General features: G+C 43.2%; 1 protein-coding gene across 3 annotated transcripts; it reads right to left on the bottom strand.

The window, feature by feature from the left end:
• Positions 1–651: 651 nt before the first annotated feature.
• LOC122560533 (mesothelin-like protein) lies at positions 652–27,446 on the bottom strand. 3 transcript variants are annotated; one of them, XM_043711253.1, is made up of 11 exons: positions 27,297–27,446; positions 25,041–25,145; positions 23,871–23,902; positions 19,346–19,415; positions 16,623–16,804; positions 10,868–11,014; positions 7,023–7,156; positions 6,389–6,522; positions 6,082–6,176; positions 5,156–5,342; positions 652–1,707 (listed from the first exon to the last, which is right to left on the bottom strand). In XM_043711253.1, exons 2-11 carry the CDS (start codon positions 25,099–25,101, stop codon positions 1,619–1,621), a joined length of 1,131 nt encoding a protein of 376 aa, XP_043567188.1. In that variant the 5' UTR covers positions 25,102–25,145; positions 27,297–27,446; the 3' UTR covers positions 652–1,618. The 3 variants fall into 3 exon arrangements, with proteins under 3 accessions (XP_043567188.1, XP_043567187.1, XP_043567189.1); XM_043711252.1 differs by lacking the exon at positions 27,297–27,446 and adding an exon at positions 27,145–27,213; XM_043711254.1 differs by lacking the exon at positions 27,297–27,446 and adding an exon at positions 26,416–26,484.
• Positions 27,447–27,793: the final 347 nt, after the last annotated feature.

Raw genomic sequence — 27,793 nt, 5'->3', positions numbered from 1 at the left:
TTTCTTGCTCATCCACATTTCGTCATTGTTCAGTGTGTAGCTTTAGTTTAGTAGAATACATTTCCTTGAAACTATTCTGATTGCATTTCTCCAATCCACTGGCACATGTCTGTATCTATACAGGGAAGATTATGGCTGAAGTTCTGCAATTTCCACCCTTACTCCTTTCAGGATACTTGCTGCATCTCATGTGATCCTGATGAAACATTAATTGCCCAACAAGACCTTTTTATCAATGTTAAGCTCATCCAATGTCCCAACTACCTCTTCCTGAATGACATTCTTCCTTTGTTGAACAGGTCCCATAACACCTACATAATTGATGCCTTGATAGCATTACCTGAGAGCATTTAGAAACAAAATTAAGGATTCCTATTTTCATGGTCATATTTGGAAGAAAGGAAGTCCTCTCCTCAACAATGTCCAAGTATTTCCAGATCATATCTGGGTGGGTGACCTGACTGATGCTTGTATTTAGTATTCAGAGATGTTATGGCACACCTCTACAGCAGGTGAGACTTGAATCTGGATCTTCTGGCTCAGAGGTGTGGGCACTACCAGTGCCACAAGCGATCCATGATGTTTGCACTTACATTGTCAATGCAAATATCCTTTTCTTACACAACAGAGCAAAGTAAATTGATCAATTGGTTCATCATGCATTAATTTTAATAAATATACAATGCAAGAACATTGCATGATAAGTCATTGAACGGTATAAACATATAATAATAATTGCACAAAATACTTTTCAATATAGAAAATATACAAGTACAGTGGTTGCTTAATCTAATATCATTTTATCAGCAAAGGTCCCCTTTTTCACTGTTAGACCTGATAACTGTTGAACATTTGCCTGCAGCCTTTTCTGTTGGCTGTTCTTTATCATGAAAGTTATCAGTTCTATGAGTGAGGGGACGACAGACAAAGATTCTGTTGAATTGCAAAAGATCACAGCTCAACCACAGATTGAAGACAGGAAGGTGTACTTCCAAAATGGGTAATGAGGTAAAGATCAGTGGCAGGAACTTTAAATGTGGTTTCTATCCCTCATCACTAAAATAAACTTTTACACCTGAAATGTTGTCCCACAGAGATAAGCTAAGTTAGCTCAGGCATTCAGGCTCGAAATGAAAACTCCTTTAAGAGCCACAGCCTGCACCGATGGAGACTTTTGGCACTATCACTTGACAGGGCAACTATACAGACAACTGTCAAGAATTCAAGATTTATTCCTCTCTTAATAACCAGCACATGTTGAAAATGACCTCAGATTACTAGTTTCAAGTAAATACAATCAAATTGGAATTTTATTCACTCCATGACGATCCTATAAATACAAAAATTAAGAAAGATTAGAATGCAAGATTTGATAATCACTAATACTTCACCCATTGCTGGTGGATTGTCATTCTGGTTGTGATCCAAATCAGTCCTTAAAATATTATATTTCATACATAATCAGAACATTGTGTAGCTTAGCTTGGCTTAAGGTTACTTAAAAATGGATCATTATAAGCAGATTTCACTTCAGTTACTCAGTTTGTTAAACTTTCTTTGACATCAGTCAAAGAGCTCTGATCCTTTCCGTTGATAGCACAATAGGCTGATTTGCAGTTTATGAAAGGTGTTGCAATGTGATTCCCATCACAGTGATGCAGATGGAGAGCAGGAGATTGTAGCTGTTGACTGAAGCAGAACCAGGCACTGCAAAATGAAGCAAAAATGAAGGTCAACAATTTTCTCCATGGTAACCTTTAACCATTTGAGCCAGTGTTAGTTAATTTTTATTTACAGCTTTCACAGAATCACTTCACTGCAAACAGCACGTCTCAATTTTTTTTAGCTGTACAACACGGAAACAGATCCTTTATTAATCTAGTCCCATTTGCCAGCATTTAGCCCTTATCCCTCTAAACCTTTCCTATTCATATACCCATCCAGATGCCTTTTAAATGATCTGATTTGATTTGATCTATTGTAGTCACATGTACCTAAGTATTTTGCGAGCAGTACAGGCAGATCATAGCAAACAGGGACATATGGATCATAGGGCGAGGTATACAGGGTTACAACTGCACAAGAGGTGCTCAAAGCAAGGTCATCATTAGTAAGGTCAAACAGACTTAGAATTTAGGTTTAAAATTTAGGGCGGCATGGTGGCTCAGTGGTTAGCACTGCTGCCTCACTGCGCCAGGGACCTGGGTGCAATCCTTGCCTTGGGCAGCTGTCTGTGTGGAGCTTGCACATTCTCCCCGTGTCTGCGTGGGTTTCCTCTGGGTGCTCCGGTTTCCTCCCACAGTCCAAAGATGTACAGGTTAGGTGAATTGGCCATGCTAAATTGCCCGTAGTGTTAGGTGCATTAGTCAGGGTGGGTTGCTCTTCGGTGTGGACTTGCTGGGCCAAAGGGCCTGTTTCCACACTGTAGGGAATCCAATCTAATCTAAAAAAGAATCTAATCCAAAAAATGCTGAACAATTATAAGAAATATGAGAATAAGTGTAGAGAACTCTCAAAGAGTCATCTGGTATCATCATGTGTTGTAATCATACCCTCTTCCTCTATTCTTCCAGTTGCACACAATAAACTCAGTTTGTCACTGGTTCTGTACAGTATTATAAGGGTGATTGGAAGTAATTGTGAATCTGTTGTAATACCTCACTGGGGCAGCTGGATATACAGCCAAGCTATTACCAGAATCATCACAAACGCTAGAGCTTTTAGAAAGTACATAGGATTCCCCAATTTACTTTTACACCCAGGTTGACAGAAAACATGTGTTCGGTTTCTGAATTCACAAGAATGACTATTTATTACAAATATATAGATTCCAACTTCAGATAAACAATTGTGAACCATCAACATATAATTGTACTGGTTAAAACTCTAACCATTTATGAAACTCCCCCTCTATGCACATATATGGGGCGGCACAGTGGCACAGTGGTTAGCACTGCTGCCTCACAGCGCCAGAGACCCAGCTTCAATTCCCGCCTCAGGCGACTGACTGTGTGGAGTTTGCACATTCTCCTGCACATTCTCCCCGTGTCTGCGTGGGTTTCCTCTGGGTGCTCTGGTTTCCTCCCACAATCCAAAAATGTGCAGGTTAGGTGAATTGGCCATGCTAAATTGCCCATAGTGTTAGGTGAAGGGGTAAATGTAGGGGAATGGGTCTGGGTGGGTTGCGCTTCGACGGGTCGGTGTGGACATGTTGGGCCAAAGGGCCTGTTTCCACACTGTAAGTAATCTATATAAACAGATACAAAAAATACCCTGGATGTTCTGAATGGAAGGAAAGACGAGAAACAGTTCAATGATCCCTGTTGATCAGGTTTGGCTGAGCTGACCCTTTAGCTGATCATAGAAACATAGGAAATGGAAGCAGGAAAAGGGCTGATTGTCTAACTCAGTCCCCCATTTCCACTTCCATCCTGTATCCTTTAATCCTTTTAGCCAGAAGAACTGTATCTAACTCTTTGAAAATATTCAATGTTTACACTCAGCCACTTTCAGTGGTACAGAATTCCACTGGCTTATCACACCCTGGTGAAGAAATATTCTCCTCTTCTCAGTATGAAATGACCAACACCATATCCTTAGACTACAACCCCTTCCTGCATTTATTCTGACCAGTCCTGTTAGAATTTTATGGGTTGCTGTGAGTCCCTCTCTTTCTTCTAAACTCCAATGAATATAGTCCTAACAGATCCAGTCTCTCTCCATACTTCAGTCCTGCCAACCTACTCACTCAACTTGTCCAAATCACCCTGAAGCATCACTCTGTCTTCCTCACAATTCACTCTCCCACCCAGCTTTGTGTTGTCTGCAAATTTGGGGATTTTGCAGAGAGTTCCCTCATCTCAATCATTTATTAAATGAATAGCTGGGGTGATCCCTGCAGTACCCCACACTAATTGCTGCCTGCCATTCAGAAAAAGACCCATTCATTCCTGCTCTTTGCTTACTGCCTGCTTCCAATTCTGTATCCTTGTCAGTGCACTATGACCAATCCCATGCACTTTAATTTTACACATGCTAATCTTTTATGTGGGATTTTATCTCAAGTTTTTTTGCAAGTCCAAATAAACCGCACCCACTGGCTCCCCCTTATCAAGTCCCTTCATTACATCCTTTACTTTGCATAAATCCAGGCAGACTCTGCCTAATCCTATCACTGTTTTCCAAGTGCTCTGCTATTAAAGTTTTGATAATGGATTCTAGCATTTCTCTAATGCTGATGGCAGGCTAACTGATTTATTATCCCTTGTTTTTTCTCTACCTCCTTTTTTAAACAGTGAGGTTCATATTAGCTACCCTCCAATCCATAGGATCTGTTCCAGAGCCTATAGAATCTTGATAGATGACCACCAATGCATCGGTTATTTCTAAGGCCAGTTCCTTAAGCCCTCTGGGATGAAGATGATGAGACCTTGAAGATATAGACTGCAGCTTCTTGATCTTCCTTCTCCAAATATTTTCACTTCCTTACAGGAAGCCCAGGGTGATTTATAAACTTACTGATTAAATGTTGCAGCTTGCAACAATTGGAAAGGGGACATAAACTGGCTATTTTCAAATTTGAGATGCTTTTTACTGCAGGACAAAACCAGTTGCTTCCCATCCCTTAATCTGATGCCTCCTGACCTAAAATTTCACAGCTCTCAGCTCTTCAGCTGCCTGGGAGCCCATCACAAATTTGTTGGCAGGCAGAAGAACTTTGTCATTGTTAACTGGTCAAAGTTTCACAGACCAGTTAATTGCATGTTGCCAGCTGAATGTCCATTTATATACAACCACCTAACTCCAGCCCATCTGCAATTAGACTTTTCCCACTCCTTGATCAAGCAATATGTTAGCAGCACTTGCAATGGCGTCAGGTAACCTGCTTTTAAAAAGTGCATCAATTCTTCAACAATTCTTGGCTTTTAAACCTCTCCTTTTCCCATTTCAGTCCATAATCAATAGCACCTAAATAAAAAGATACAGTCTTTATACTCTATAGATTAAATGCTTTCTTCATTTTGAATCTGCATGTTTGAATACATGTAGAAACCTCAAGGTGATGCAGTTTTTTTTAAACATTGTCCCATGATGGAACCAACCAATCCTTGCTACAATGTTCATGTCAGAACAACTGATAGAAAATGCCACTTACGTTCCTGAAATGAAAAGTTTCCAAGTCCAGCCGGTGATATTCCACCTCTGAGGCCAATTCCCAGGCTCGTGACCTCATCCACTGTGTGTGAGTTAACCCAACGCCGCACTATTTCATGGTCTTCATTCTCTTTAAGGGAATTCAGGTTAATTCCAAGCAGATCTCGAATGTTCTGGACAGTGAGTTTCTGAAAGACATGGATTGGTCGCAATTCAGTGCCACCATTATCCTCACTCTTGGTTCCACATTGTTATTGAATTATTTCAGAAAGAATCATTTACATAAGCAATGCAGAAACAGAATATTGTGCCTATCTATTTCCTGTTACCAATGCATAAACATTTATCCCAAATGTTTCCAGAGCCCTTCAGCCACTTATCCAATCTAATAATAAGTGGTTAACATAGTTTCTGCTTCAACTTTAAGTCTTTCATATCTGCTAATAATATTGTCCTGATGTATTTAATTCCACTCTTGATGTAACTCTCCCCAATCACTCTAACCGAGTGGTGCTATGAATTGTCTCCTTAATTTGAGACATCTGGGATGGAATTGCTCTTCAAAACTAACACAACTGGGCAGAAGTGAACCAGTCATCTGTGGTTGACCCTGCATCACTTCACTTCCATTACAGACATAGAAATGAATGACAACTGAAATGTTTATTATGGCATTCTTCAGTTAACAACGGTCAAATAATCTGAGTACACCCAGTCTGAGGACACCCCAGTCTGAGTACACAGTTGTGGTTTCTAGTTCAGGCAGGATCTCATAACTATAACAGTTGTGCAGCAAGGAGGTGGCCTGTGGTGGTGAGCATGGGATGGAGTGAATGAATTCCTGTTGATGGGCACTGTGTCTAAGCTCTGGTTCCTGTGTGATGTGTTAAAGAGCTGGATGTTGTTGCAGGCCTCAATGATACCTACTTCCACTTCCACTGGATTGAGGCTGCTGAATGTCTGGAAGTCCATGCTGATGTTGCCAGGAGCTAATCTTTGTAAATCAGAAGCTCGTGCACCACCTTTCAGAGAACAGAAAGAACTGTCAGCTCGATATTTATAAACATAAGCTCTTCATAAAAATAAAGTAAAATGGAAGATTTAATTCATTTGGAATTAATAAGAAACATTCTTGGATAATTCCTTGGTGTACTCAAGCTTGCAATGAACTGCAAATTAATTCATTTGTACAACTCTTCAAATTATCATCAAAGCAGATTGTAATGTAGCTTACCAATATACGGTTTGAGCTGGTTAAAATAGGCCTTGGGATCACCAGCAAGATCCTGGAATGCAACTTTAGCGATCCCGAAGAGTATGTCTTTCTTCGCCTGGGTACACATGGAAATATTCAGTGGCTTAGCTTTCCTGCAACAGAATGGTTATGTTTTTTTATTAACGTGAATACTTTGAGGACTTTGTTGGTCTGAGTTCTCTGATGGGATTGTCATTCCACTTTGCTTTATTTAAACAGAAATTGTCGATTTACAAAGTGATCCCGGACTCTTAGACGTTTTCTGGGTCGCTGTGAAGGCAGTTTACCTGCGAGTTTGAACACTTTCTAGGCTCTACTAAAAATGGAGGCATCAAGTTGTTTATTTTTCCTTTCAGTATTGCCTTTCCAATATATTTGTGCAGTAGGAGCTCAAGCATGCATCAGGGCATGCTGCATAAAACACTTCAGTTTGCTGATTGACAGCAAGTGAAAATCTCAAACTGTTCCCTTGTTTTCCTCTTCAATTGCCTGCATTTGGATCGCATGCTAAAATATACGTCACTTTACTGTAGGCAGCATTGATTTTTGACACGAGTGGGTGAAGCATCAAATATTGATCTGTTAATGTAGCTTTAGAGAGCCTGCCACTCACTTCAGTTCACTGGGAAGTATGGTCCTGAGGTTCTCTTCACTGAGAGTACACAGTAATGGACCGCCAATCGCATCCAAAGCAACAGCATCTAGTGGCCCAGATCTCTGCAGATAATTTGAAATGATTGCTTTGCTCTAAAAAGAAAGGGAACAGTGAAAGTTTGCTTTATTAACTTTTGCTCCATACACGATATAAATTCACAATAGTTCCGAATTACTTATTCATTTCTGCACTGCTATGTATAACATGAGAGTACCTAACTTTTGAAATAGGAAAACTTATAATATGACAATGTGGGCTTGCTGGAAATCTGGAATTGAAATAAAGATGACAAAGGGTCAAAACGGAAGGCGTATTCTTTCAGATGTTGATTTAGTGGCTGTATATTTAGAGATATCTCTGTTGTGGTTGTTACCAAAATGACTTTTGTAGAAATCAAATCCATCAAGACCTAATAAAAAATTTCCTTCATTGCAGTCTTAATGCTCCTTATTTAGCAAATCAATGTGATACCCCATGTTTCATTCATTCACAGGATATGTTGATCACTGGCCATGCCAGCACTTATTGGCCATCCCTAAGTGCCCAGAGGCCGTTAAAAGCATTGTGGGTCTGCAGTCACTTGTGCGCCAGCCCAGATAAGAAGTTAAGTAAACCAGATGGGGCTTTCCTGACAATCAACAACAGCTTCATAGTCATCGTTAGACTCTGGATTCCAGGTTGTGTTCCTGAACTCAAATCCCATCATCTGCAATGGTAGGATTTGAGCCCAGGTCCCCAGAACATTACCTTGGTCTTGGGATGTAAAGTCTAGTGATAGTACCACTGGCCCATCACCTCCCCTTAATTAATCATGATAGCCTAGATAATTTGAATGGCCTTTCCAATAATGTAAGCTGCAGGTGGGTGTTGGAACCACATGGAATTCTGAATGCAGCTGATTCTGAGGGAGTTTCGCCTGCTGTGGGAAGAGAAAACATCAGAGGCATTACCCGGAATTTTCTCATTTGTAGTTGAAGTATTTTGTTGGGACTGGGCCCACCATGACGTAGGGCATGCTTTTACACTCTTCACCATGTTAATGATGTAAATGGCCTCTTGGACTCCTTTCTAAGGGAAACACACAACTGGGGAGGTGCTGCTGCTCGGGCCCTCTGGCATTCACACCATCGTGTTGTATATAAAGCCCTTCTCACCTCAGATTCTGCAAGCCAGGAGCTGTCCCTCACACAGTGCAGGAAAGCTCCTTCCCCTGCTCATCACAGACAGGGACATGGATCATGTGGTGGAGAAAAAAGGCAGTCCCTTTTCCAAACAGTCCTCACAGGAGTCGAAAAGTGTGGCACTGGAAAAATACCTGATGAAGGGCTTACGCCCAAAACATTGATTCTACTGCTCCTCGGATGCTGCCTGATCTGCTGTGCTTTCCCAGCACCACACGTTTTGACTGATCTCTAGCATCTGCAGTCCTCCTAATCCTCACAGGAGGCCTAGCCACCAGGTCCGACCAGTCTGAACACAGACTGCAGCCTGAGTCAGTGCTGTGTCGATTTGGAAGGGAAAGCAAAGGAGCAGAGAATTATTTGAAAGGAGAAAAGCTGCAAAAAATGGCAACACTAAGGAACTTTGAGGCACTGATGCATGAAACATAGAAAGCTAGCACCCAGATGCAGCAGGTCATCAGGAAAGCTGATGGAATGTTGGTCCTTATTTCTAGGGGGTTGGAGTATAAGAGCAGGGAAGTCTTACTGCAACTCTACAAGGTGCTGGTGAAATCACCTCTGGAGGTACTAAGAGCAATTTTGGTCCTCTTATCCAAGGAAATTTATCATTTGACTGGAGGCATTTCAGAGAAGATTCATTAGGATGATCCCTGGTATGGAGGGATTGTCTTATGAGCAAAGGTTAAACAAGTTGGGACTCTCCTCACTAGTGTTTAGAAGAATGGGGGGTGATATCATTGAAACACCTTGGATCCTTAGGGGGCTTGACACGCTAAATGCTGAGAGGATGTGTCCCCTCATGGGACAATCTAGGTCTCAGAACAAAGGGCCACCAGGTTAAGATGGAGATAAGGAGATATTTCTTCTCTGAGGATTGAGAACTCCTGCCACAAGAGGGCTGGAGGGCAGAGAGACTGAGATAGATTTTTGGTCAGTCAGGGAATGAAGGATTACAGTGAAAGTGGATGTGAAGAACATTGGAGCAGCCATGATCCTATTGGATGGCAGAGCAGGTTTGAGGGACCAAATAGCTTCTCCTGAGTCACAGCAATGCCTCCTGACATAACACACAAATATACAATCGGAGCAACAGTAGGTCATTCAGCCCCTCAATCCTGCTTTACCATTTAATAAGATCACTGATCTGATTGTAACCTCAAATCCACATTCCCACCTAACAATGATCACCTCCTTGCTTACCAAGATCCATGCCATGTCCTCCTTTTCTCTGTCTTCAGTGGATGATCACTTCGTGACTTCCAGTTTTAGATTCTCCCACAAGAGGAAATATCCTTTCCATACGCAGCTTGTTAAGTCCTCTCTAATCTTTGTACCAAGTTATGTCTTACTGTCCTAACCTCCAGCAGATGCAAGCTTAGCTCATCCAATGTATCTCAAAAGACAGCCTGCCCATTCCAAATATTAATCCAGTAAATCTCAGAACTGCTTAGAACACATATACAGCCTTTCTTATAGAGGAGATCAATGTTGTGGACAGTGTCCCAATGTGGTCTAACCAGTGTCCTATAGAACTGAAACCATAACCTACTTACATTTGTATTGAACTCCCCTTGCAATAAACAATAACATTCTATTAGCTATCCCAGTTACTTACTGTACCTGCATAAAGCATTTTGTGATTCATGCATTATCACAGCCAGATTCAACTGCAATCCCTCATCATTTACGTAATATAATTCTTTCTTTTCTTCCTGCCAAAGTGGACATTTTCACACCACCTTCTCTCTGCTACCTCACACTAACTCCGACACTGCAAGTGTTCAGTGATGACAACTCTCAATGTTAAATGCATCCTCTCCACTTCACATCCTCCCAAATCCTTTCTGTTCACTCACTTAACTGGGGTCTCCTGCTCCCACATCAACTCAAACTCCTCTTGCATCCACTTCCATTGTACTCAATCCCTCCCTTTGTCTCACAGCAGAATAAACTTGCCCACCACTCTAGCTGATGTCTCAACACCACCCTGAATGACCCACTTGTAATTCCTTGATCTGGTTACACTTGACTTGTGGGACTGACTGTGGTCTGATTCTGGGACTGCCAGGACACAGATCCCTGGACTCAGTGGGTGAGGAAGATAGTAACCATCGAGCCAACCTATTACATGGTGACTACAATAAGCACCTAGTGAGGTATAGCCACCAGGTACCCGCTCTGATTACCACATTAGGAATTTGCATGTCTATTTTCTTGTTGGAAGGGGAGGTGCTTTAAAAGTAAAGTATAAATAAGGCGAGTTGGGATTAAATGAGATGCAAATAAATTGAAATAAAAGTCATTGCCACTCAATGGCAAGTTGCCATTAAGCCTAGACAGAAATATCATGAAAAGAAATTCTCAACATTAAGAATATTTTTTATCCCAACAGTATTTGCACACTTTTCTTGCCATTGCTCATTCTATACCAGGGAGGGGATAATTCTGCTTAATTGAATATTGAATAGAGAATGTTTTTATCGTGTCTTCAGAGGCAAAATTTTCCATTTTATCCCCAGCTCTTGTCATGATCTGTCACAGCCCAAACAGCATTTGAATAGCAGGTACAATGCGTGATCTTCAAGAGCGTAACACAATCAGAAGCTTGCTGCTCATCCATACCGTGTTCAGATTTGGGCTGTTGTTTAGAACAAGTGTAAGAGTATCCGCATTCGTTATGTTCCACATACTGATCTCTTCAGGGCCGTACACAGTAATAATGAATCCCAGCTGTCGTATCCGTTCCTCTGGCAGTCCGCCTGTGTATATCTGTGACAAAATATCACAAAATGTATGTTCAGCCAGATTCAAGCACACAAAATGTCAAAACTGCAGGATGAATTTTACCAGCCATTGACTCAGTGTCAATTGTGGCGAGCTTCATGGAGGGAATTTTGTCCATGAGCCCTGGTGAGGTTTCTCACACGATTCTCCAAAACTTGCCTTAGTATCTGCAAAGCCGGGTCTTTGCACTTCCTTCCCTCTTGCCAGAGGCAGAAGTGCTCCCCATTGCCAGGTATCTTGCAAGGTACCTGATCCATCAGGCCATTCTCCCAGCCAAGCACTGCCAGACAGGAGTTGCCCTGACTTGGTGTGGCTGAGGACGACTCCCCTGAGTCTTTGAGACATGGCCATTTGATTGCCAAATGTGCAGTGTGTTTGTGTCGCATGAGCTGCTGGCAGATGGTGCATTATGACATTGCTATGGAATAGTCCCATGCAGCAACATGTCCACCCCCTAGACAGATCACCGCTGGCAACCACTGCCTGGCTTTGTGTCTGCTCTGAAAAGGAAGGCAAGGTAAGACCTTGTAGTCAGCGTCCAAATAGAATGCTCTGTAAGAGAGTGAGCAAACCCCCCCAGCTTTGAGATGCAGCCTGATCAAATCCTTGAAGTAGGGACCTGTTCTTGTGCACAATGTTCTGGCAGCAGCATTACAATAAAAACGCCATTCAGAATATAGCACTGACATGGTGGTCTGTGTTATGTGTGAATCAGAGATGTGTCATGGGAATGCAGTGAGGCTGGTACATGCCCGACTTCAATGTTCATGGACCTGGGTTTCGGGAACTAATGATCAGTGCCCCACAGAGCATGCAGTGAGATGTTAGCCAGGTCCCTGAGATGGAGGGCTGGAGGAGCAAGCAACGAGTTACTTTTCATGTCGGGAATCATTACCATCCAGTTTCTTTCTGGTAGGTTGGAGAATGGGAAACCAAGTATCAGTGAGGTAAAATGAGGTTCCCATGGCAATACTGAGGCACTAAAATTAATACTATAGGCCTCTTACCATTCATTCTCACCTTACTGTTCAGAACTTGCTTGGAGACTTTGAGAATCTAGTGTTTGCCGATTTCATCATATTTTACCAACTGACTCACCAGTGGTCAAATCATTCAAGGGTTGGGAAGATGCCAACCCACAGTTTCAACATTAGCCTATGCTGTGTAATGGCTGTGTCATAGGTCAGAACTATGAAATACGTTGGATATTTTTAGCTTGTAATTTCAAAGCTTGTAAGAGACCTGCCAGACAAAGAACGATTGTGGATATAATTTAAATGGGTAACCGGATAGAGTGAGCAAGAGAGAGAGACAGAGACAGAGAGAAGGGGAGAAACAGAGGGAGAGACAGAGGGCGAGAGAGAGACAGACAGAGAGAGAGAGAGAGACAGAGGGAGAGAGAGAGACAGACAGACAGACAGACAGAGACAGAGACAGGCAGAGAGAAACGCCCATGGAATTTCGCAAGGGAGGGATTCATTCTTAAGTTAATTCCTGGCCAACATCTCTGATTCAGGCCTATAGTAGTGCTCCAGTGAGGCTCAGTGCAAGCTGAAAGAACAGCAGGGACCCTGAGCCTTTAGGACTCAATATCGAGTCTGAACACCTTCTTCCAAGTTCTTTACCCAACCCCACACTACTGGCTTTATCATGCCATTGGCTTGCAATGCAACCAATCCATTTTAACCTACTCATGTTTCCCATTAACAGCTTTTCATTCTGCCTGGTTTACCAATACCATCCTTTCTGTCTGCCTAACTATGTTTTTCTCTCTCTCGTTAGGTTCCGTCTCTGTTTATCTGCTCACCCATTGGCCTGCCACCCCGTATCTTTAGCATGTATACCACCTTTTCTAAAGAGGGGTCACTGAACTCAAGATGACTTTCTCTCACCACAGAAACTGCTGAGTTTCTCCAGAAATTTTGGTTTTTGTTTCAGATTTCCAGTATCTGCAGCTTTTTTTAAATTTCCCTTAAATTATCCCGGTTGCAACCAACCAAATGGTTGGGTGAATAATCCCTAGCCAGGAGATTAATGCATCCTGCCTGGAATTATCCTGCTAGACGAACACAGCAAGCCAGGCAGCATCAAGAGGTGGAGAAGACAACGTTTCAGGTTTAACCCTTCTTCAAGACCCTCAAGAAGAGTTGCCCCCAAATGTTGACTTCTCCACCACCTGGTGCTGCCTGGCCTGCTGTGTTCTTCCAGCCTCCTGCTTGTCTATCTTGGATTCCAGAATCTGCAATATTTTTGTCTGGAACTATCCTGCAGCAAACTGGGCATCTCAGCCAGGATCTGGGAGTTGCAGCTGTGAGATTTCTTTCTTTTGGCACCATTACAATAGAACCCAATGGTAGATTTTTCCAAATTGCACACTGGCAAATGCGGGCTAGCAGTGGGTCACTCTTTCAGTGATAATTTTAATGTTGATGATCCCATGTCTTTTCCATTCACTCCTTACAAAACCTTTGTTGGTTCTTTCTGGAGTATCTCAAGGTCATCAAATCTGATGGGTTAAAGACACTCCAATCCCAAACACTCACTATACAACGAAGAAGCGTAGAGGTGTCAGTGTGGGCTGCACCCTGGAGTGTACAGTAATGGGAGTCCATTTAATTGGGGGAAAGAGCATCTGAGGAGCAGGAGAATCGACATTTCGGGCATAAGCCCTTCATCAGGAAGTGATAGTGCTGGAAAAGCACAGCAGGTCAGGCAGCACCCAAGGAGCAGGAGAATCAACGCTTCAGGCATAAGCTCTTCATCAGGAATGGCTGGGGGGGAAGGTAGCTGAGAAAGCAATAGGTCGATGAAGGTGAGGGAGAATGTGATAGGTCAGAGGGGAGACTGATGGACCGGTCTGGAGGGCAGTGCCGAGTTGGAGGCTTAAGACTGGGATAATGTAGGGGGAGGGAAATTGAGGAAGCTGTTGAAATCCACATTTATCCTGTGTGGTTGCAGGGTCCCAAGGCAGAATATGAGGTGATCTTCCTCTAGGTTTGGTGGTGGAGGAGGCCTAGGACTTACATGTCCTTGATGGAGTGGGAGGGCGAGTTGAAATGTTCAGTCACAGGCCGGTGGGGGTTGGTGGGTGCAGGTGCCCCAGAGATGTTCACAGATGGCCTCCTTATTCCACACAATTCCACCTCAGGAAGAGCCAGATGGCCTCCTTCTTCCACGATCACAACTTCCCATCCCACGTGGTTGACGATGCCCTCCAACACATCTCCTCCACTTCACGCACCACCGTCCTTGAACCCCACCCATCCCTACGCAACAAGGACAGAACTCCCCTGGTCCTCACCTTCCACCCCACCAACCTCTGCATATATCGCATCATCCTCCACCACTTCTGCCACCTCCAAACGGACACCAATATCAGAAATATATTTCCCTTCCAAGTCCTATCAGTATTCCAAAAAGACCATTCCTTCTGCGACTCCCTTGTCAGGTCCACATCTCTGGGACACCAACACCCACCAACCCATCACCCCGTGGCTGAACATTTCAACTCCCCTTCCACTCCGTCAAGGACATGTAGGTCCTGGGCCTCCTCCACCGCCAAACCATTACCACCCGACGCCTGGAGGAGGAACGCCTCATATTCTGCCTTGGGACCCTGCAACCACACAGGATAAATGTGGATTTCAACAGCTTCCTCATTTCTCTTCCTCCCACATTATCCCAGTCCCAAGCCTCCAACTCAACACCGCCCTCCGGACCTCTCCATCACTTTCCCCTCTGACCTATCACCTTCTCCCTCACCTTCACCCATGTATCACTTTCTCAGCGACCTTACCCCAAACCCCACCCCCTCTCATTTATCTCTCAGCCCCGACCCACAAGCCTCATTCCTGATGAAAAGCTTATGCCTGAAACGTTGATTCTCCTGCTCCTCTGATGCTGTCTGACCTGCTGCGCTTTTCCAGCACCACACTCTCGACTCTTATCTCCAGCATCTGCAGTCCTCACTTTCTCCTAATTGGGGGAAAGACCAAATATCAGTCTAATTTCAGGGTGAAAGCTTGCAATTCAGTTCCTGGAGGCTGAAAGTTGGGACAAACATCTTGACAGCCGGTGACTGGAACGCCATCTGCATTTGCATGGCATGCATTCTCATTGGAAGGCCAACTCACCGGAATGAAGCTCATCTTCCCAAATACGTTCTCCATGGGTAAGCAAAATGTATGTCCCAATTCCCAGCTGAACTGGGCAGCAGAGGAGATCTTCATCTTCCTGCACTCTGCGGAGAGTAGCCACTCTGTCCCCTTGGTTGGGAGATAATTCTGAGGTCGCATAGAGGCAAGCCTGTCCTCATACTGCTAAATGGGAACATTTATTAACTATTTACACTATATATGCAAGTGGGTCAGAGAGAGCATTCCTGGAACCTTGCAGATTTGGTTCTAGATTCCTGTGTGTCCCCTCCATCAGGAGGCACACTGATGATCTATTTATTGTTCATTGGAGAGAAGGATTTACTCATTTTCCTCCACTCTTTGGGAAGAGTGTGACTAGGTCACGGTTGGGATTGGGTGACCAAAGTCCAAGTTGCTCAACTGGGATGAATGGCTTTTGAGGATGACTGAGGGTGGAAGGCTGGAGTATAATTGATATTGGTCAAGGAGGCTCATTAGGGAAGAGCAGAAAAGCTAATATATTTAGCTGATGTCTACACCGACAGCTCAGGTGATTCCAAGGAGTGAACGCTTGTCAGGGTGCCTGGACTTTCAAGTCACTAAGTTATAGGAAAAGTGTCAACTTCCTAGCTGCCTCAACACTGGCCCCTCGTATTAAGTGAGCTGAGACCCAAGTAAACACATAGGAAAAGCTAAACTTCTATCCAGATGCATCACAGCTTGGTACGGCAATTGCTCTGCCCAGGACTTTAAACAACTACAGAGAAGTGTGAACACAGCCCAGACCATCAAGAAAGCCAACCTCCCATCCATGGACTCTATCTACAGTTCTTGCTGCCTCAGGCAGGCAGCCATCATCATCAAAGACCCCTCCCACCCCATTTATAATCTCTTCCAATCTCTTCCCTCAGGCAGACGAAACCACAGCTTAAACACATATACCAACAGATTTGAGAACAGTTTCTTCCCTGCTGTTATTACACTGCAGAATGGACCTCTCAAATTTTCAATTTAATGTTGATGTCACTCCATGTACACTGCCTCTGCAGCTATATCATTGTATTTCTCACTCTGTTCCATTATCCTAATTTGTATGGCATGATCTGCCTGTACTGCTTACAAAACTTTTCACTGTACCTAGGTATATGCGACAATAATAAATCAAATTGAGTTGTCTCTGAGTAGAGGTGACACACCCTTCCACATTTGTCACTCAACCCAGATGTCATAATAGAAGATTTCATCCTAAATTAACAGAGTAACTAAGTTAACTGAGTGTCGAAACTCTGCAATATGAGGTGTCCCAGGATTTTCAGACAGCTTGGAGTCCATCAGTCATTAGGCTTTACAAAATGAACTGTCAAAATGAACAGCCGATGGTCCCTGGTGATGGGTTGTTCAAGGTACTGTAAGCATTTAGCAGGACAAAACCGTATTTTTAAATGATACAGCCTTACCTCACCCAGTTTCTCTTTGAGAACAAGAAGCTGATCTCTGCTAAAAGCTATTTGTCCCAGTTGAGTGAGATTTGCCAACAACACATTATTGTTCAAACAAGCATCTAACTGGCTGGCTGAATAAGATGCAAGACGCAATGAATTACTGGTCATTTCTCCACTGATGAAGCCCATTGTGCAATCTGTGAAAATAAACATGTTTCTTGTGTTAGGGCCATACAGATGTCAACTTAAGATAAAACGTAGAATGGATCTGATCAAACATTCAGGGTGAAATCTTATGATTCTTAGTGTACTAACTGTGAGTTCTATTGGGTTATTTGGGGGGGGTTCCACCATGAGGCATATTGTGTTTTCTCGCCATATCTTACTAAACTCACCTCATTTACGATTGACTCCAGTCCTACGGTGTCCCTCAGATCTGACTCTATTCCATTTTACCATGCATTGTTCCTGGAATAGCTCACCACTGCTGGGATAGGCCAGAATTCAGCACTACCCTCACTGTTATTAAAAGCCCTCTGTCGGTCAGGAACTGCCCTGCACGGTTCCTGGCATTTGGCCCAGACACGGCAGACAGGGCAATGAGTGAGACCTGCTTTTTTGGGAGGTTCCTGGGGACAGGTTGCTGCAGGCACAGGATGCCTTCCACTCCCAGGGCCAGCAGGAGAGTCAATCACAGCAACCATGCCAGCCTGCTCTGAGGTTGTCAGTGGGTTCAGTGCAGTCTCAGCCATTGCCCAGCATTGTAAAGGGAAAGTCAGAGACTTTCTGCTCTCTGCCAGTGTGAATTGGGAAATGCAACATTTGGATTATGTTTTATTTTGCATTGATTACCAGATAATCAGCACTTTGTTCAGAACATGAAGACGGAGGAAAATCCAGAATGGGAAAAGGTCATTCAGACCCACACCCTCACCCCATGTGAAGCCTAGTTAACATTATCCTGTGATAAGCATGTTCGTGAGAATAGGAGAAAGCGAGGTCTGCAGATGCTGGAGATCAGAGTCAAGAGTGTTGCTGGGAAATCACAGCAGGTCAGGTAGCATCCAAGGAGAATTTACATTTCAGGCATAAGCCCTTCATCAGGATCAGATAAGCCTGATGAAGGGCTTATGCCCGAAACGTCGATTCTCCTGCTCCTCGGAAGCTGCCTGATCATGCTAATGAGAATGTCTGGAACGCAGTAACTTTTTGCTCAGTTTTACTCCAGCCCTTTCAGGGAGTCTTCCCAAAAAAGACATTTTTATTTGGTTTTCCTAGGTTTTCTTTAAAATTCAGTTTTTGTTATAATGCCACTTTCAGAGCTGGTTCTTCAGTTAATTCTCACTATTTGCTTTTCAGAATTCTGTACAGCTTTCTTAAGGCACCTGGAGCAGCTATTCCTTAACTCTGAGCGACAACCCCATCTGTGGAGCTGAGAATCTGATGTTTGATTTAAACCATTGTTGTTACATGTACCGAGATACGGGGAAAAGTATTGTTTTGCGTGCGATCCAGACAAATCATACTTTACAGAAGGACATCAGGGTAATAGAACAAAATGCAGAATATAGTGTTGCAGCTACAGAGAAGGTGCAAAGACAGATCAACTCTGGAGGTCTGTTCATAAGTCTGATAACAGCTGGAAAGAAGCTGTTCCTGAATCTTTTAGTACATGGTTCCAAACTTTTGTACCTTCTGCCTGATGAAAGAGAGTATAACCAGGGTGAGAGAGGCCTTAGATAATGTTAGCTGCTTTCCCGAGGTAGTGAGAAGTGTCAATACTGAGTTAGGCTGTCAATCTGCACAGTTCTTTCAGACTTTGGGCATGCCCTAATCCAATGAGCACTGAGGCCAGACGACCAACTACAGACACCAACGCATCCCATGAAATGATAGCTGTCCCTACTGTTTAAATCCCCAACCCACGCTAAACAATATTCCTCCTCCCCCAACACTACCCCAGCAATAATCATTTGAACATTGTGCCACAGTTCAAGCATGGAAATACAGTCACAGCTGAAATAAGTTTGGGAAGCATTGATCTAGAGAAAGGAAAGGGCTCTTGTGGTGCAGTGGTAGTGTCCCTACCTCTGAGCCGGGAAGCCAGGACTCAAGTCCTACCTGCTCCAGAGGTGTGTCATAACATCTCTGAACAGGCTGCTTGGGAAAATACTCTCTAGAGAAAGGAATGCTGGGTGCTTCATAATGTCTTCACTTCTAAACTGTGTGATTGGCATGTCATCCTGGGTTAATTCAGTACTTCAGCTGTAATCAATCGATATGAAATATAGGCTGTTGTTAATGACATACATGGAATAGACAGGACAATGCAGCCAGTGATCCATGGAACTCAATTAATGCTAGTCTCAAATGGGAATTTAGTTTATATATGTGTGACTCTACGGTGTTTTTATATCAATAATAACGTCACACACAATAGGGACAATGAGACTGCTACACATCATTGGATCAACGCCACCATCAAATGTCATGTAATTGTTTTAACCTTATTAAGGAAGAAAACATTGGCAAACCCTTCCTAAAGTTGGCCCTCAATTATCCAGTGTCTCCAATAGCACAGGGAGCAGGGATGAAGGGTCTCACTATAGTAGGATCATAGATTCTGTGCAGCACCACAGAAATGTGGAGCAGAAATCATGCAATAAAGAGGTAAAGCTCAAGGGCAGGTTGTGGGATTGCCTCAGTCAGGTGTACACATGCTATTGTCTGGTACTCACCAGTGGCACGTCTCATTCTCCTTTTAAATAACATCTGGCTGGAGCTTTGTGACGTATTCTCTCCAAGACTCTGCAGAGTGGGAAGTAATAATCTCATTCCCAATTTGTTTATGTGATACAGCTTTAATGAACAATGAACTAGCAAATGGTAAACATTTATCACATGTGTTACACACCACGAGTCAGCATGTGGAATAGACTGCCTTCATTGCTATTCGATGGAGGCTGTTGCTTTGATAAGCACATAGGAAAATAATTGTATTAAGTCTAATATAATTTACAGGGATAATAACATGCAATTAACCCACCCCCGGTCCCATCGAAGCACGCCTGCTTATTGACAGTAGATGTTGCTATCCATGTGCATTCCCAGCTGAAATAGCTTGCTAAATCCTTCACTGAACATTAATGCTATCTCTATTGGATAACACCAACCAGGCTCTGTGATGTATGGACTTCAGCAGCGCCTGTACATGACCCATAGCATATCTGAAACCCTAACCCTTTCACTCTGTCTCTGGCTCATGTTTAAAGTGAATACAAGCCATGAGTAGCACAGACCTTCCCATGACTCTCTGTTTCTCACTCCCCCACCCTCCTTTCTCTCTTTGCCTCCTTTCCAACCTTGTCTTGCTCTTTTCCTCAATGTCCTTTCCCATTCTGTCTCCCTTCCTCCACACTGTGGCACTGAGTGGGGCTTGATCTGAGATGAGCAGGTAAGCGAGTAGTGTCCTGGTGTATTAGGTGTTTGGTCTGCAACACAGAAATGTGCTGGATGTAGGTTTGCTCGCCTGAGTTGGAAGATTCGTTTTCAAATGTTTTGTCACCATACTAGATAACATCATCAGTGAGCCTCCAGTGAAGAAATGTGCTATTTGGACAAACCTATTTTTAGTTTGGTTTAAATCAGGTGCCAGTACTGATTGGACAAGAGGTGAGAATTCTCTGTTGTTTTAGGTCAGACTGACTGTACCCCTGTAAAAGAGGGAATTTCAGAGCATACTGATGCTGTACATAGCAGAGGTAGTGACAGGGATAGTGGCAACTTTGAAAGGAAAAGTTTTGAAAGAAAAGTTTTCTTGCCTTTGTCTATGCCATCAGAAAATCAAGTTAGATAATGCAGAGGCTTACCTTGCTGCTCCTTGCCAAACCTTCTCAGTAAATTATCTCAGAGCTCCCCAGGATTGCTAAATGTATCAGTAGAGACAGGAATAGCTGGTGGATATCTGGACTTGTAGCTACTGGGGAGAGGCCACAAGTTGAAGGGGTAGAGGGTGGGATAGGCTATGGGTCAAGGTGGGAAACAAGATTCAAAAGAATCATATGAAGTGCCACAAGATTACAGGCTCCAGAAACGTAACCAATGTTAAAGCAAAGCAATGTGACACGTGGCAATGTTAAATAAGGAGGACTTTGAGGATCTGTATCCTCAGCAGAGGGGCTCGGTTTATATGTGTGGACTCACAGCTAGCCTGGCCAGCTCATCCCTCTTCAAAAGGAGCTGCCCTCAGTCAACTGAAGCTGTTAAAACCCTCTCTGGAAGGCTGGGCCCAGAGCCATAATATGGCAAATTGATCCACAGCCCATTCACAGAGAGGGGTCCCACTTTTGCAGATGTGATGCTAAAGGTGTGGGCAATATTTGTTCACATTTGATGACCTGGAGAAGGGAATGGGGATCAGGTGCTCCACAAGGTTAGTTCACAGAGTCTGACCCCAAAGACTGGGCTGCAGTGCAAGGGCACGTTCAGGCAAGTGGTCAAAACCAGTGACAGATCTCCAAAGGACACCTCCTGCCCTGTGCGCCAATGACTTCTCTCACACTTCACAATGTACCACCCTCCCAGCACTGTGCAGCAGAAAAGGACTCCAGTTCAGCTTTCAGACATTTCAGCTCGCTCTCCCTCACCTTACAATGTTGGCAGCCTCACGGCTACCTCTCACTGCCATTCACAGAACTCCAGTTATCCAGCCATGGGAGGCACATGACATTACAACACACCCACTGACCTTCTGACCTCCTTATTGTTTATCAAGATGGCCACACTGAAATGATCAATATAAAACCACTTGGGGAGAGGGCACAACTGCATTTCCTGAGCTGTCTCAAGTTCACATTGCTCCACAACATGAAGCCGGCTGTGTGATAGATTTTGAAGGCATCAAGCAATATAGGAATATAGCATTGAGTTAAGAGAATGAGCCCCATGCTCATATTGAATGGTGGCACAGGCTCAAAAGGTCAAATGACCTGCTTCTGCCCCCAATTTCCATTGAACTCAACCTCACAACAAATATTGATGATGACACAATATTTCTGCCTCGTGTACTTTTCCAAATCCCTCATCATACTCACCCTGTATTCTGCCATGATGTGCAAGCCACAGCTGATCTGAACATCTTTCCCACCATCCCAGCTCACACATCCATCAATCCCAACCTTTCCCCAACTCCATGATGCCTTTCAACTTTTAGACACCACCCCCCACCCCCCCAGCAACCGCTGTGTAGTTGGCCAGTGCAGCATCAGGATGAAGCGTGGGAACAACACTGTGGGTGGAATTGGCTTTGCCTGGCAAAGGTTCTAATGGCCAGAAGGGGCTGGAAAAAAATCAGAAGGGATCATCAGGGAACAGAAGCATATGGCGCTCCCACCAGGAGACAGGGGGCTGCACATGCACAATCAACAGTTGCCAACCAATTAGATACAAGAACTCAAGGGCCTTGGCCAATCATGTGACAGACACAAAGTTGTGGTGCCCATTATTACCTCAAATGTCAAAGGTCTGGGTAACATTATTGAAATGACACCCACACAGGCCAATAGCAACCTTCTTGCTGCTTGTGAGGATTTTGTACTTTTGTGGGACTGCACGAAATAAACCCCTACCCATCATAATCCCCCTCGCCCCATCCCCACCCCACACACTGACCCTCACTTCATCAACTTTGACATACTACCGGGTTCACTAGAGTTTCCCTCGTCACTGCAGCTGATCATCCTTCACTCACTCTGTCATTGAGGATGTTTTGAACTGCACTTTGCCCCTCACCTTTGCACTGACCTTAAGGCATGGGAGCAGACTACAGTCATCAAGCCTATTCTGCCAGTCAATGAGGTCGTTGTTGACCTGATAATCCTCAACTCCACTTTACTGCTTTTCCCCAAAAAACCCTGATCTCCCTACTGATCAAAAGTCAGTCGATCACATCCTTGAAATTATTTTGTGACCTGGCCTCCACAGCTCTCCAGGGTAAAGAATTCCACAGCCTCACTACCTTTTGAGAGAAGAAATTTCTCCTCAGCTCTGTCTTAAATGAGTGACTCCTTACTCTGAGATGATGCCCTCTGGTCCTAGACTCTCCCACAAGGGGAAACAACCTCTCTACCATCTACCCTGTTAAGTCCTCTAAAAATCTTGAATATTTCAAAAAGATCTCCTCAAAGTTTTCTAAACTCCAATGAGTACAGGCCCAATCTACTCCACCTTTCCTGACAGGATTGTTTCTCTCAACCTAGTGAACCTTCTCTGGACTGTCTCCAGTGCCAGAATATCTTTCCTTAGATAGATAGACCAAAACTGTTCACAGGATTCCAACTGTGGTCTGGCTAATGTTATTGTATAATTTTGGCAAGATCACTCTATTTTTATATTTCATTCCCTTTGAAGTAAAGACCAACATTCCATTTGCCTTCCCAATTACCAAATGAATTTGGAAGTTGGCATTTTGTGAATTATGGATACAGATTCCTAAATCCCTCTCCAATGGAGCTTTCTGAAATCTTTCTCCATTTAAATGATCTCCAGCTCTCGTATTCTTCCTGCCAAAGTGCGTAACTTCACATATTCCCTACATCATATTCCATCTACCAAGACTTTGCCACTCACCTAAGCTGGCTATGTCCCCCTGCGGACTCTCTGTATCCTCTTCACCACTTGCCTTCCCATCTATTTTTACGTCATCCTTGTCTATAGTACATTCACTTTCCTCATCCAATTCATTAATATATATTCTAAATAGTTGTGGCCTTGGGACTGATGCCTGCGGCACACCACCATAACCATACTGCCACAGATGGCCCTACCAGGAGCAAGCCCCCAAATGCATTGCTCAAGGGATCATCTAAACACGCAATCCTCTCCATCACATACAGGCGGCCATCCTCGGAGGGAAGATGGCAGTGTCCTGCAGACCAGCTGTCCTCTGCCAGGATGATAGTACTTGTGCTCCCACCATTGCCGCTCTGTCAGAGCCTTTGCTGATTGACTGTCAGTCAGCCATCCCCAGTCCTGTCAAACTGTAGACTGAAGATGCATCCTCGGACCAAGAACAGCTCCAGCTCAACCTGAAAGGTCATCTGCAGCCTCCCCCCGTAAAGTCTTCCCCAAGTATCCTGCAGTCGCTGGCCAGCACTGTGTGGAGCACTGTCTACATGGAAGACAGGGATTGCATGAGGGCTCAGTTTTGCCTGTATGTTTGGAAATATTTTGCGTAAACGTAGTCCATAATTTTTTTTCACTTACCGGCTGAGCACTCAAAAGGGTCCAAAATGAAGCTAAAAGGGAACATCAAAACCATACGTTAAAGGAAATCCCCATAAATCATTTGTTCATCATAACATAAACCTTTCATATCTGAGGACTGCATCTAATAGATCATGAGATAACAAGGAAAAGAATAAAAATAAAACACTGTGGATATTGGAAAGCTGAACCAGAACAGAGAATGCTGGAGAAACTCTGCAGATCTGGCAGCTTCTGTGGAGAGAGAAACAGAGTTAATGTTTTGTTTCTGATATGACTTCAGAAGAAGATTTGTACCAGATTTGAAACATTAACTCCATTTCTGTCTCTCCACAGACGCTGCCAGAGTTTCTCTAGCGTTCACTGTGTTTCAAATAGGAATACAGAAGGATTCTAATCTCTTGACTCAATACTGAGCATCAGCAATTTGATGGAGAAGGTCTTGCTGTAAAATATCCTCTTACTAAAGGTACTGAGTACCATAAAATGCTTCAACTATTTCAAGTGTAATCAAATCAAAAGTCACCGTTGGTAAATAAAAACCAAAAGAACTGATGATGCTGTAAATTGGAAACAAAAAGAGACATTGCTGGAAAAGCAGGACCTGAAACGTTAACTCTGATTTCTCTCTGCGGATGCTGCCAAACCTGCTGAAGACGTTTCAGGTCCTGTGATCTTAGACCTGCTTAGCTTTTCCAGCGATTTGGAGTTTTTGGGCCATTGATTATTTTAGTTTTATTTCTGCCAAACTTCCTACTAAAACTTTTTGTAACCAAAATGGAAGAATCTTTGACCAGGGAACTCTCAAGAACTCTGAGGTGTAGAATTCCACAACTTCAATTGCTTTGATGATCGATTTGAATTCTGATGTTGTTTTAATTGCTGCTTGTGGTATTGAGTTCTAAGTGTAGGATTTATTTAGCCAGTTGCAACATAGAGTTTAAAAACTACTGGGACTCATCGGGTCTGGCCACTGAGAAGTCTCTTTTCTAACAGATTTTCCGCATGGTTTTTGGTCTGCCAGACAGTTTTATATTTGGCCTGTAGGGGACTGCATTTGAAAGCAAGGGAACTTCTATAATTTAAAATGCCTTGTTTTTTTTCACACTTGCAACTTCCTGTGGGTTACAGACAATTTCTGATATTTAAACATCCAAAGAATTGACTTACCAATGATAACAATTATCAGCTTCACTGAAAAAATCCAATTAAACATCGATGTATTCCCCATTATTGTTGGTCACTTTTCAAAAACAGAAACAACTTCAGACGTTTCTGCAAAAAGGAGCAAGGGTCTTAATTATCATACAGATGAGTGAAATGCAAAAGCATTGATTTTCGTTGTTAGAAAATGGTGGCCAAGGCGCGAATGGACTCCAACTGCATGTGTTTGTGTTTCTGTTTCCTCTGACTGTGATTATCTGAAGCAATGTGTAGCATCTACAGGTGCCCTGTAGCGACTCACCCAGGCTCCTTCAACAGCACCATCCTCAAACATGTCCCCTACCACCTGGAAGGACCAGGAGAATGGATGCATGTGGGAGCACCACCACCTGCACATTCCCTTCCAAGCTATTTGCCTGGAAATATATCACTGTCATTGGGGCCCAAATCCTGAAAGTACACGTAAATGCACTGAAGGTGTTCCTAAACCCCAAATACTGTAGCTGGTCAACAGCTCATCACCACCTCCTCAAAAACAGTTAGGGATGGGTAATAAATGCTGGTCTAGCAAAATGTGAAATAGAAGAATTCCAGTGCTACACAATGTTGGGAAAAAGCATTATCAAGCCATTGTTCTGCCCACCACTTCCAGTTTTTTCAAAGAAATTCTGGTTTTCTTTATAGAATAATCTTAGATGAAGATCCTTTCCTTATTTAACAGTTGTATTGCAATCAATTGGCTATAACTTCCTGTCCCACCGCTGGGTTTTTTGGACTCACAAGGTCAGGTTAATTTGATACTGAGCCAGTTCTGTCACTGTACACTGGGTACCCTTTCAATATGCGAGGTTCATGACAATTTGGCTCAAAACAGTGACTGGAACTGAAGAAAGAACATGACCCAGATAGATCAGCCTATTGTCCACACAAAGAGAATAAAACCCTTGTGAATCTGAGATAAAGTCATCATGTACTTACACAACTGCACTGTCACTCACAATGAGAAAGGGCAAACTAGCATTTTACACTACATTCCAAAACCTGGTAAATGGGCGAGGTTTTAATAAATAACAGTAAATCATCTTCCATCTGATCTCAAAGCCTTTACTTCCAAATTGAAATTGTTTTCTTTGTCTGGAATTATCATTTATTTAAATACTTCAAACAGTTATTAAAAGTGAACATTGATAACCATTACACACTCTTTTTAAAAGAAAAATATTTTTAACAGTGAGGAGCTATAAATATGTTGAAGCTACAATAACCTCCTTAAGTAGAAATTTATTTAACACTTATACATTAAGCATCCTACCATGCAGAGTTCCTTCAGTTATAATAAATGAGAATTAAATTCAGACAGTTTTATAAAATGCATACAAACCTCCTCCATCACGCTTCTGATTCTGTGCTCAGTTAATGCCCAAAAATCACTCCCCAATATAGGTAAAGTCATCATAGTCTTAACAAACCAAAGGGCTGCTCTCTCATTAGAGAGAGAGAGAGAGAGAGAGAAACGACTGGTGGTGGTTTAACCTGAGGGTTACCACACCCACAAGCAAGAGAAGAGAGGTTGGGAAGGAGAGTCCTTCATGGTAACCTCAGCTGGTGTGGGAATTGAACCCATGTTGTCAGCATCACTCTGCATCATAGCGTGCATATCAAATAATAGACCTGTGCTACAGATCACTGCACAGGACAATTGTAGCTCTGACTTAAACAGTTAACCCACACTGTAATATTTTCCACTAGCCATGCTGAACATATTTCACTGAGTGCATGAAAAATAGTCAAGGTTCCTCTGCAGTTACTTTCTGAGGATTAGTTTCCTACGACTAACTATCTTTGGAGAGGTGCAACCTGACAAGGGAAGATTGTGTCCACAATGTTGGAGAAAGTAGATTTGCATTAATTACCCTGAGATGTTTCTCCACTGCCTGAAAGTCCAGTTCCACAGAATATATCAAAAGCATGCTTAAGTAATACTGCAGCTGACATCAGTACCATGTGAAAATAATCCCATTAATCCTAAAGAAAATTCCAAACTTGCCATTTTAATATAAAATTGTTCATTTTAAATAAGTAGAAGGAAAACCCAATCTTGATAACTTACCACTTGCCTTGTGGGCAGCCTACTGAGCACAGCGCAGAGTGTCACTGTAGCTAACCTCTTACAAGTTCTCTTTGTACTGCAATTCAGGTGTGGCTCATGCGTCTTCATGAACGTAATCCACACTTCAGAGCAGAGATACCAATGTAACTCACCTTCACATCTTAAGGGCTGGTCCATCCTCCCAGGATATTTGTCATTTTTTGGCAATCAGAAAATTGCAGGTCTAATCGTTTTCCTTCAAAGTAAATAAATGTCACATTTTATTGTCTGTTGTCAGTCTTTCTTTGTTAATTTCCCTCGATTCCAGTTCCCGTGACAACAAACATGAACAGCTCCAAGGACACAACTAATGGCTGTTCTTGCAACACCTCTGAAAACACTCCCTTCAGTTTTTCACGTATCCGTTACCTTATTGCACTGATTGCATCAAACGCTGAGGCACAGAAACTGGCCATTCAGCCCTAATGACCTACATCAGTGATTATGCTCCACGTTCCACAGTCAGAATCTTAGAAAGGCTTGAAAGATGTGGAGAGAATCATCCAGCGAGACACATCTTGACTTCAGGAACAATTCACTGCTTCTGTTAACTCAATTCCAAGCATGGAAGACAGAATCTCACTAGGCAGTGCAAAGATGCTTCTTAGCA

Source organism: Chiloscyllium plagiosum, chromosome 21, assembly GCF_004010195.1.
Source record: "Chiloscyllium plagiosum isolate BGI_BamShark_2017 chromosome 21, ASM401019v2, whole genome shotgun sequence".
NCBI classification, from domain to species: Eukaryota; Metazoa; Chordata; class Chondrichthyes; order Orectolobiformes; family Hemiscylliidae; genus Chiloscyllium; species Chiloscyllium plagiosum.
This window is presented reverse-complemented; position numbering and strand designations above follow the sequence as displayed.

Bases quoted from the DNA above. Each gene is read 5' to 3' on its own strand.
- LOC122560533 (XM_043711253.1), bottom strand. From the start codon at position 25,101: ATGGGGAATACATCGATGTTTAATTGGATTTTTTCAGTGAAGCTGATA. The intron at 5,343-6,081 runs GTAGGTATCATT...CATGTCTTTCAG, and splicing joins TCAATCCAGTGGAAGTGGAA to AAACTCACTGTCCAGAACAT. The intron at 1,708-5,155 runs GTAAGTGGCATT...TTCATTTTGCAG, and splicing joins AAACTTTTCATTTCAGGAAC to TGCCTGGTTCTGCTTCAGTC.